The following is an 11,352-nucleotide window of genomic DNA, read 5'->3' on the forward strand; positions in this document are numbered from 1 at the left end:
TCCCCTGCATGTCCACTCTGGGCAAACAGGAAATGTTGTACAGTGGACGCTCGGGTTGTGAACGTGATCTGTGCGGGATGCATGTTCGCAACCCGCAGCGCTGTGTTTGCGTGCGCGGGGGTTGCAATTCAGTGCTTCTGCGCATGTGCAAAGCATGATTTAGCGCTTCTGTGCATGCGCAACCACCAAAACCCGGAAGAAACCCATTCCGGCACTTCTGGGTTTTGGCCGGGCCGTAAACCAAAAAAACGCAACCTGAAGCGTCTGTAACCCAAGGTATGACTGTATTTGACTGTATTTCAATGAAGGATACATCACACACAGCTCCCATCATCCATGCCCATTGGCCATGCTGACTCTTGAAGCTGACAGGATCTGGCATCTGCAGAGTTACAGATTCCTCCATCCCTAAAGGTACAGCATGAAAATTCCCCTTCCTTTCCTGGAGACACTGCAGGACAACCCCCCCCCAATCTAAATGAGCAGCACAGCTCTGGTCTCCTGCCCAGTCTCCCGGCTCCAGTTAGCATCCATTTATGGGACCTCTCTATTGCGTTCAGAGCAGGTGCGGCTCTTAAACTGGCCCCAGCGATGAAGCCGCCGTTCCGGCAGGTGAAATATCCCACCAGGGAGGGATATGTCCACACCCAACAGCTGAGGATTGCGATGACTAGCTTGGAACGCAGCCCAGCCTTCCTCGCAGCAAGCGAGCGGCACGCCTAGGGTGCCCCTTGCTCAAGGAGACAGCCGCAAATGGCTTCAAGATGTCTCTGGGAGCCAGTGGGAGACAGAGATTGGGTTGCCATGAGCGACAGGCGATGATGGCTTAATGGGTGGGGTCAGGGGCCATGGAGAATTAGAGGGACCGGCCTTGCGCTTTCGTGCACAATGACACAATCGGCAAAGACTCAAGGCCAAAGTGGGTGGGGAGAGCATCAAGGATGTAGCCTCATCCCTTTGCTCGCTGCAATCCAAGTTGTTGGCCCCACTTAACCTGGAGAAGGGATGTCTTTTTGTTCCCGGTTTTGTGCTGAAAACAATTTGGTCCACTGCCCAGCAGTGGGGGGAAACTGCCTCGCTGGGAGGTGAACTAATCCTTTCCCATTTGCTACTCAGAACTTATCCTTGCATCGAGAAATGCGCATGAGTTTATCTGCGATGAAAGGATTGCTGTTGTTGTTTAGTCATTTAGTCGTGTCCGACTCTTTGTGACCCCCTGGACCAGAACACACCAGGCCCTCCTGTCTTCCACTGCCTTCCGCAGTTTGGTCAGACTCATGCTGGTAGCTTTGAGAACAATGTCCAGCCATCTCGTCCTCTGTGGTCCCCTTCTCCTTGTGCCCTCCATCTTTCCCAGCATCAGGGTCTTTTCCAGGGAGTCTTCTCTTCTCACCCAAAGCTCCTTTAATCCGAGGCATGACTGTACATTGTTTTGTGAAGAAGTAAAAGTAGTATTTACTTATGTATATGGTATGGGTCTTGAAGCAGCAATTACAGTAGCAAAATGAAGGCAGGTTTCTAACTATTATCTAAGTTACAGAAGCACAAAAACTAAGTTCAAAATGGCGTCTCAGTTTTAGAGCTCAGACATGCAGATGTAGTCAGCTTGGAGGTATGATGAAAAAAGAGAAAGCTGTCCAGGCAAGGAGGAAGTATGTAATGTCACAGCTTCCTGCCAAGGCAGACAAACACAAAAGCAAATTCATGGCAAAGCATGAATTCTTGGTTTGACCATTTTAATTCCATCTGTGGTTTCTTCTTTTCCTCCCCTTCCTTACCTTGCAGCCCCTGCTTCCGAGGAGGGCATTATCCGCCTGGTGAACGGCTCGGGGCCCCACGAAGGGCGGGTGGAGGTTTACCATGACCGATTGTGGGGCACCGTTTGTGACGACGGCTGGGACAAGAAAGACGGAGACGTGGTGTGCCGGATGCTGGGCTTCCGAGGGGCAGAAGAGATTTACAGGGTGGCCGTCTTTGGGCAAGGTAATGGCAGCAACACCATGACCCATTAATGGGTCGAGCATTTGCTCTGTGTGCAGAGAGTCCTGGTCTCATTCTCCAGTGGAACCTCTAGGTAGGAGCAGGAGAAAACCATGGCTGAAACCCTGGAGAACCTTTGCCAACTACTGTGGAAAATGCTAAGCTGGGTGGAACCATGGTCTGAGCTTTCCATGTTCCTCTCCCCATGTGAACTGTGATGGCCTGGGATTCGGACTCGGAGGCTGAACCTGAGGAATCCCAGCCTGCACAGGATTCCCCGCCTCCAGAACCAGCTGAGCCGGGGCTGGGGCTTTAACCTGAAGGGCCCTCACCTGTGCTGGATCCTCAGGTGCAGGCACCAGCTGAGTCTGCTCTGGCTCCTGAGGTGATGGAGGACCCATTGCCTGCAGGTGCTCCACTCTCAGCCCCATCAGAGGAAGCGGAGGTTGCCTCTGGGTCCGGTAACCCTCCAGCCTCTCTTGAGCTGCAGAGGCTCAGGACAGAGGTGGAGGGAACTAAGTTCCCGCAGGAGGAGTGCTCGCCTCCAGGCCAGGAGAGGCGAGTCACTTGTGGGCCGGGGCCGCCCTATGCCTTGGAGGAGATAAAAGCCAGCCAGCCCCAGTCCCAAGTTGCGGGAGCAACATTGCTGGTTGCTAGTTCCTGCCTGAACCCTGTCCTGCTTTCCTGCCTGAGTTCCTGAACCGCCCTGGCCCCCTGCTTGCAAGCCTGTTCCTGACTTCACCCGACTATCTGCCCTGCACGCAGCTTCAGCTACTGCGGACTGCCTCCCCGTTGCACCTTTGACCACGGACCGGACTTGGACCTCGCCTCTTGGGTAACCCACAGGACCAGCACATGAACCTACCTGGACCCTGAGATCATCATCTGAGACCGTTCTTCCATTAGAGGTCTGGAGCATGGCAGCACAAGAACAGGACTTTTCTGTGGTGGCCCCCCTTTTGCAGAATGCTTTTCCCCGGGTGGCTCACCTGAAGCCTTCATTAGACACCAGGAGAAAACATTCCTCTTCAGCCAGGCCTTTGGCTGATGAACATCAGGCTGGAGATGGCTGGATTTGAACCTGGAGCTTTCTGTGTGCAGAGCAAATTCTCTCCCACGGAGCGATCATCCTTTCACATTTGAGTCTCTCTCAGTCTCAGCTGCTCCGTGCTGTGCAACACAAGGACAGAGATACTGATAGTGTCAACCTCCCATATCTTTGCAAATTTCCCCGCCTGAGAAAAATGCAGGGGACATGAGTCCAGGAACTGGATAATGAGATCCTTGGCACTTCCCAGCCTTTGATTTTGGTCTCCCATTGAACGTCCACCTCTACGTAATGGCTTTCTTTGTGGTCAAGGGGCTGCGGGACCGCCTCTCCTGGTATGTCCCACGGAGGACCTTACGGTCTTCAAACAAAAACATCTTGGAGATCCCAGGCCACAGAGAGGTTAGGCTGGCCTCAACCAGAGCCAAGGCTTTTTCGGCTGTGGCCGAATGTGGAATGCTCTGTCACAAGAGACTAGGGCCCTGCGGGACTTGACATCTTTCCGCAGGGCCTGCAAGACAGAGTTGTTCCACCTGGCCTTTGGCCAAGGCACAGCCTGACCCCCTCCTTTGGTAATCCTCACAGAACTCCAGCCCAATGGTTGCCATCAATTTGATTTGAACTGATATTATAATCAGTTTTATAATTTTAGAACGCTGTATTATTTACTGTTGTTAGCCGCTCTGAGCCCGGCTTCAGCTGGGGAGGGCGGGATATAAATAAATTTTATTTGTTGTTGTTTAGTCGTTTAGTTGTGTCCAACTCTTCGTGACCCCCTGGACCAGAGCACGCCAGGCACTCCTGTCTTCCACTGCCTCCCACAGTTTGGTCAAACTCATGCTGGTCGCTTTGAGAACACTGTCCCACCATCTCGTCCTCTGTCGTCCCCTTCTCCTTGTGCCCTCCATCTTTCCCAACATCAGGGTCTTTTCCAGGGAGTCTTCTCTTCTCACAAGGTGGCCAAAGTCTTGGAGCCTCAGCTTCAGGATCTGTCCTTCCAGTGAGCACTCAGGGCTGATTTCCTTCAGAATGGAGAGGTTTGATCTTCTTGCAGTCCATGGGACTCTCAAGAGTCTCCTCCAGCACCAGAATTCAAAAGCATCCATTCTTCGGCGATCAGCCTTCTTTATGGTCCAGCTATTATTATTATTATTATTGTGTGGTCAGGGGCCATCCAGGCGCTCCTACCTGGGAAAGAGAGGCAGAGACAGGTGCAATTGACCAGAACCATTTCCAAACAAGCCCCGCTGAGCAGCTGCAGAACCCCAAAGTTATGGGTCAGAAGATCCCCTGGTGTTATCCAAGCCATGGCTGCGTTGGGACCGTTCCAGCATTTCATCACCTCTTTTGATCAGGGCGGGGAGAGAGGAAGGTGTTGGGATACTGCCAGGGAGACATCGGCCATCAAGGCCCCACGCCGTCTCCGGACGACCCATCGATCTCCCGTAGATACAGTATCAGTCAATTAGCGACACGAAGCCTCAGAAATAGCTTGCCACATTCCAGAGCTCGTGCACGCTCTTATCAGCAGAGTTCGCACAGCGAAAGATGCACTCAGGAGAGCATTATTTATAAGTTTATTCAGCGTTGGTCAGAACAAAGAAAAAAACATGACTGCCTGCTTCAGTGTCTCAGACACAGAGAGAGAAACGAAAGCAATGTACAAACATAAACTTCTTGTGAACAGGAAATACGCAGACCCTGTGACTCACAAAGCCTGCTCCCTTTTAAGGTGGAACGGAAATATCCTAACAGAAGGCTGGTCTGCAAATATTTTGAAATTTGCATGACTGGTTTGTGCAAATATGTCTGGTCCATCCCGATTCTTTCCCTCGCTTCGGTCTTTTCGCACGCGCAAAGCAGGGCCCTCCGGGGTTTCTGTTTCTGCTGTTTTGCCTTGCGGACTGCTGCCACGAAGTGTTCATGTAAATGTAGCAAAGAAATGGAATCATAAGTAGAAGGAGTATTGTGCAGCTGCTGAAGGGGAAAGCATCTCTCTGCACAATCCCCTGAACCGCTGTCGCCAACCAGAGTCTGGAGGAACAAATATAGGAAACTTCCTATATTCCTTCTCTGATGTGTCTTCTGTCTCCCTACACTTCAATCCTGCCTAAACAGGATGTTTGCCCAAAGTGTTACTGAAATACAGGCAACAGTCCAGGGATTGTGCCTAAAGCCAAAATTGTGTATAGGTTTCAATGGTGGGTGGGATTGCCAAAGTCTTTATTTCCTGGATGCCTGTCCCCCTTTCACCTATATTATTATTATTATTATTATTATTATTATTATTATTATTATTATTGCCAAGCACATAAAGCTGAATGAGCTCAAATTAAATGCATAAGTTGCGAGTTACCTATAGCTTTCCCCGTAAGACCCAAGTCTGTTTCCTAGGAGACAAATCAACCCTATTAAAAGTTCAAGTCAGGTATAGAGCTGATCTGTCAATTTCAGTTTTTCTCCATTTCTCATTTTCCCAATCTTAAACTCAGTCCTCTACATATTTGCATCGGTTTGCAAATTACAATTTTAAACTGCCATGGAACTTTGTCAACATCTTAGTGATGTACACATTTTGTATGTCATTTTACCTAAGATAATGCATTTCCGCATTCTGTTTTCACTAAAATGTGCATTTATTTACTTTTTGCACACTTCCCTCCCATACTTGCATTTTTGTACTTTGGGGATGTTGAAGAACCACGTCACAAAATTCAAAGAAATGCAAATTTTGTAGGACAGCTGCCTTTTTCATTTGCATATCATTCCAGAGAGTGTGAATTTAGATTCATCTACATTGAAATACAGGGACGCGTGTGGCGCTGTGGGTTAAACCACAGATCCTAGGACTTGCTGATCAGAAGGCTGGCGGTTCGAATCCCCGTGATGGGGTGAGCTCCCGTTGCTCAGTCCCTGCTCCTGCCAACCTAGCAGTTCGAAAGCACGTCAAAGTGCAAGTAGATAAATAGGTACCGCTCCGGCGGGAAGGTAAACGGCATTTCCGTGCACTGCTCTGGTTCGCCAGAAGCGGCTTAGTCCTGCTGGCCTCATGACCCGGAAGCTGTACGCCGGCTCCCTCGGCCAGTAAAGCGAGATGAGCGCTGCAACCCCAGAGTCGGTCACGACTGGACCTAATGGTCAGGGGTCCCTTTACCTTTACCTTACATTGAAATATGAGCCGAACCAAGTTTCTCCCTTAATATCTCTAAAAGCTTCAGGTTTCATGCATGTGGTTACCAGCCCCAGCCTCTGAGAGACAGTGGGGTCCATGCCGAACAAATATACAGGCCCAGCCCAGCTGTGGTTCCAAACATTTCTCTTTGTTCCTGTGGCCTTTCCAAGGAAACATCCCTTCTCCGATGAGTTAGAAACCTCCTTCTGATCTCCACTCGGTTCCTATTAGTCCTGGCAAAGCTAAGCTAGAGCTTTTCCTGGCTCAGATTTTCTTTTTTCTTTTTTAATCTCCATTATCCACTTTGTGGAGGGAATCTTTAGCACAGTCCTGGGAGCGAAATCTTCTTTATTCCTGTTGATTCACAGGCTGGAAAGGATGAGGCCTGAGTCACCGCTTCCAGCAAGGGAATTTGAGAGGTTGTCATCAAACGGGGGCTGGGAGGGGGGAGAGACGCACTTTTGGCCTGTGAATGGACCAGTCCTGCACTCAAAATCCTCCAAGGATGCTCAGGAATGCCAGCGATGGGACTGTAAACTTGAGCTGTTGATTTTGATCCTGCTTACTTAGCAAAATAAAGGCACCAGCCCTAACTGGCCAGAAGCCAAAGTCGTCTTGACAAGAGGGACTTTCTGAGATCCCAGCTGGTATATCAACAGGCCTGTTTCCCTAGAATTAAAACCTCACAGGGGCTATAACTTCTATTCCTCCCCCTCTTTTTGCTAAGGCTTTTAAATAAGCTTTAAAGTTCTGTTCCAAGCCATGCTGCAATCTGTAGCCTCTATATATTGTATATCAGTTTACACGTGACTTGGGAAGACAAGCGAACTAATCCCAGTGTACTGGAAGAAGCAAAGATCACCAACGTCGAAGCGATGATTCTTCAACATCAGCTTCGTTGGACTGGTCACGTTGTTCCATTTTTAAGTTTGGAATAGAGTAGTTCAGGGGTCAGCAAACTTTGTCAGCAGGGGGCCGGTCCACTGTCCCTCAGACCTTGTGGGGGGCCGGACTATATTTTGAAGGGGAAAAAATGAACAAATTTCTATGCCCCACAAATAACCCAGAGATGCATTTTAAATAAAAGTACACATTGTACTCATGTAAAAACATCAGGCAGGCCCCACAAATAACCCAGAGGTGTATTTTAAATAAAAGGACACATTCTACTCATGTAAAAACATGCTGATTCCCAGACCGTCTGCTGGCTGGATTGAGAAGGCGATTGGGCCGGATCCGGCCCCCGGGCCTTAGTTTTCCTACCCTGATCCAATCTCTGCTAAAAACCTCCAGTAAAGGAGAATCGACCACCTTCTGATGGAGTCCCTTCCACTGTTGAGTACAGTGGTACCTCTGGATGCGAACGGGATCCATTCTGGAGCCCAGTTCGCATCCTGAGTAGAACGTAAGACGCGACTGCGTGTGCGTGGATCGTGTTTTGCTGCTTCCGCGCATGCGCGTGACGTCATTTTGAGCATCTGCCCATGCGCGAGTGGCAAAACCCAGAAGTAATGCACTCCGTTACTTCCGGGTCACCACGGAGCGTAACTTGAAAACGCTCAGCCTGAAGCACATTTACTTCAAGGGAAGTAATAGTGCCACTGTATTCTACTCTGGTCAGACCTCACCTGGAGTACTGTGTCCAGTTCTGGGCACCACAGTTCAAGAAGGACACTGACAAACTGGAACATGTCCAGAGGAGGGCAACCAAAATGGTCAAAGGCCTGGAAACGATGCCTTATGAGGAACAGCTAAGGGAGCTGGGCATGTTTAGCCTGGAGAAGAGGAGGTTAAGGGGTGATATGATAGCCATGTTCAAATATATAAAAGGATGTCACATAGAGGAGGGAGAAAGGTTGTTTTCTGCTGCTCCAGAGAAGCGGACACGGAGCAATGGATCCAAACTACAAGAAAGAAGATTCCACCTAAACATTAGGAAGAACTTCCTGACAGTAAGAGCTGTTTGACAGTGGAATTTGCTGCCAAGGAGTGTGGTGGAGTCTCCTTCTTTGGAGGTCTTTAAGCAGAGGCTTGACAACCATATGTCAGGAGTGCTCTGATGGTGTTTCCTACTTGGCAGGGGGTTGGACTCGATGGCCCTTGTGGGCTCTTCCAACTCTATGATTCTATGATTCTATGATTCTATGATTAACCCGAAGTATGACTGTAGCTCTTACTCTCAGAAAGTTCTTCCTGGTGTTTAGTCCGAATCTCCTTCCCTGACAGCTTTGGCTGGCCGAGGATGTTCTCACAGTGACGGTGACCAGAGGGAGGGAGGTGCCTTGGGTTTGTTGGGGGCCAAGAATCCCAGCTGGTGACGGTGTTCTCCAATTCTCTCCCCAGGGAAAGGACGTATCTGGATGGACGATGTGGCCTGCAAAGGGACAGAAGAAAGCTTGTTCCAGTGCAGTTTTTCCAGCTGGGGGAAAACAAACTGTGGGCACGCAGAGGATGCTGGCGTTAAATGCTTGACGCAGTGAGGAGGGAAGCTGGACGTCCAAAGAGCAAACGGAATATCCTGTTGGAGAGGAACTGGTGGGACCTCAGAGAGGCTGGCCAATAATCGCAGGCACCTTTTCTTTCTGCCACCTCCTGGCTGCCCCTCAGAGGAACTGGGGGGCTAGCGGCATCTCAGCCTTTCTGTCTCTCAGGGCTTGCTTGTAGAGTCTACTGTAATGTTTCTGTCTACCCTGTGAGTGTGCCATCTTTGCTGCCCGCCTTTTCCACCGACCTGGGGAGGAGGTGCCAGGCTCCCCCCAAATTGTATTGCTCCCCTTTCCTTGTATGTATAGACCAAAGCTCTGGGGCGGCCGGCCATTTAAGGCCTCCCTTTTTCAGCGGAACTGTTGGCACTATATGGACTTTGAATCGCTGGTGATGTCGATCGCTTTATGGCAAGCGGGATGCAGCCACTGAAACAGCCCCGCAGCTCCCCGAGAAGACATGAAGACATGCCCGGTGCAGGGAGCAGCCGAGCAGTTGTGGACATAATCTGTTTGCTTAGTGAGCTGCTGATGCGTTGCTTTCTTAATGATAGAATAAAGGATATTGGTGTGATTCCGTAATTGTCTATCTGTGTCGTGCAGCTAATAATAATAATAATAATAATAATAATAATAATAATAATAATATATTATTTATATCCCGCCGATCTGGCTGGGCTTCCCCAGCCACTCTGGGCGGCTTCCATCAAAACACTAAAATACAATAACCTATTAAACATTAAAAGCTTCCCTAAACAGGGCTGCCTTTAGATGTTTTCTAAAAGTTTGGTAGTTATTTTTCTCTTTGACATCTGGTGGGAGGAGGTTCCACACGGCGGGTGCCACCACTGAGAAGGCCCTCTGCCTGGTTCCCTGAAACCTCACTTCTCGCAAAGAGGGAAGCGCCAGAAGGCCCTCAGCGCTGGACCTCAGTGTCTGGGCAGAACGATGGGGGTGGAGACGCTCCTTCAGGTATACTGGACTGAGGCCATTTAGGGCTTTAAAGGTCAGCACCAAAACCTTAAATTGTGCTCAGAAACGTTCTGGGAGTCAGTGTAGGTCTTTCAAGACCGGTGTTATATGGCCTCGGCCGCCGCTCCCAGTGCCCAGTCTAGCTGCCACATTCTGGATTAGTTGTAGTTTCCGGGTCACCTTCAAAGGGAGCCCCACGTAAAGCGCATTGCAGTAGTTCAAGCGGGAGATAACCAGAGCATGCCCCACTCTGGCGAGACAGTTTGCGGGCAGGGAGGGTCTCAGCCTGCGTACCAGGTGGAGCTGGTAGACAGCTGCCCTGGACACAGAATTAACCTGCACCTCCATGGACAGCTGTGAGTCCAGAATGACTCCCAGGCTGCACACCTGGTCCTTCAGGGGCACAGTTACCCCATTCAGGACCAGGGAGTCCTCCACACCAGCCCACCCCCTGTCCCCCAAAAACACTACTTCTGTCTTGTCAGGATTCAACCTCAATTTTTTAGCCGCCATCCATCCTCCAACCTCCTCCAGACACTCACACAGGACCTTCACCGCCTTCACTGGTTCTGATTTGAAAGAGAGGTAGAGCTGGGTATCATCCGCATACTGATGAACACCCAGCAAAGGGGTTCTGGTGAGTGTGTCTGTGCCGGATGGAGCAGACAGTGCTGGAGATAGGGGCTTTGGCACCCAGAGCGGGGGGGGGGGGCTTCCCATTGGGGGTGCGGCCCATGGCGATGTCAAACCCCCCCCGGATGGAACCTGGGGCACCCACCCCACCACCCCCTTCCTACACGACTGGGAGCAGATCCCTCAAAATGAATACCTGCGGTTCTTATCATAAATGAAGGAGGAGAGTTAAAAGTAACTTTGACATGACATTGGGAACTGACAAAGACTATTGGTTCATAGTTCAATATTTTTACACGTGATCCCGATCTTTGAGCAATGAGAGACCCAAGCTTCCCAGTCACTTATCCAGGTTCAGTTTCCTTGGAATGAAGGTCAGTGGAGATAATGGCTTAAGGACATATGGTTTTATTTGCACACACATATATATTGTATAAGGGACGTGGGTGGCGCTGTGGGTTAAATCACAGAGCCTAGGGCTTGCCAATCAGAAGGTCGGTGGTTCGAATCCCCGCGACGGGGTGAGCTCCCGTTGCTCGGTCCCTGCTCCTGCCCACCTAGCAGTTCGAAAGCACGTCAAAGTGCAAGCAGATAAATAGATACCGCTCCATCGGGAAGGTAAACGGCGTTTCCGTGCGCTGCTCTGGTTCGCCAGAAGCGGCTTAGTCATGCTGGTCACATGACCCGGAAGCTGTACGCCGGCTCCCTCGGCCAATAAAGCAAGATGAGCGCCGCAACCCCAGAGTCGGCCACGACTGGACCTAATGGTCAGGGGTCCCTTTACCTTTATTATATATTATATATTACAGTCATACCTCGGGATGAATACGCTTCAGCTTAAATATTTTCGGGTTGCACTCCGCGGCGACCTGAAAGTAATGGAGTGCGTTACTTCCGGGTTTCGCCACTCGCGCATGCGCAGACGCTCAAAATGACATCACACGCATGTGCGGAAGCGGCGAAATGCAACCCGCACAGACACGCAGACGTGTCTTGCGTTCGCTTCAGGATGCGAACGGGGCTCCGGAATGGAGAAGTGTGCATGCACACAAAAGTTTATACCC

The 11,352-nt window shown here is 50.3% G+C and overlaps 1 protein-coding gene across 1 annotated transcript in view; it reads left to right on the plus strand.

Annotated features, from left to right (window-relative positions):
- Window positions 1-9,265, plus strand: part of SCARA5 (scavenger receptor class A member 5) — a 98,968-nt gene extending 89,703 nt beyond the window's left edge. Inside the window, exons 8-9 of the mRNA XM_083605334.1 lie at window positions 1,786-1,983; window positions 8,544-9,265. Of these exons, the coding sequence (XP_083461460.1) occupies window positions 1,786-1,983; window positions 8,544-8,680 (335 nt within the window). The 3' untranslated portion in view covers window positions 8,681-9,265. The remainder of the gene's footprint in view (window positions 1-1,785; window positions 1,984-8,543) is intronic.
- The last annotated feature ends 2,087 nt before the right edge of the window (window positions 9,266-11,352 follow it).

Source organism: Podarcis filfolensis (genome assembly GCF_964270895.1).
Source record: "Podarcis filfolensis genome assembly, chromosome: 3".
In the NCBI taxonomy this organism is placed as follows: Eukaryota; Metazoa; Chordata; class Lepidosauria; order Squamata; family Lacertidae; genus Podarcis; species Podarcis filfolensis.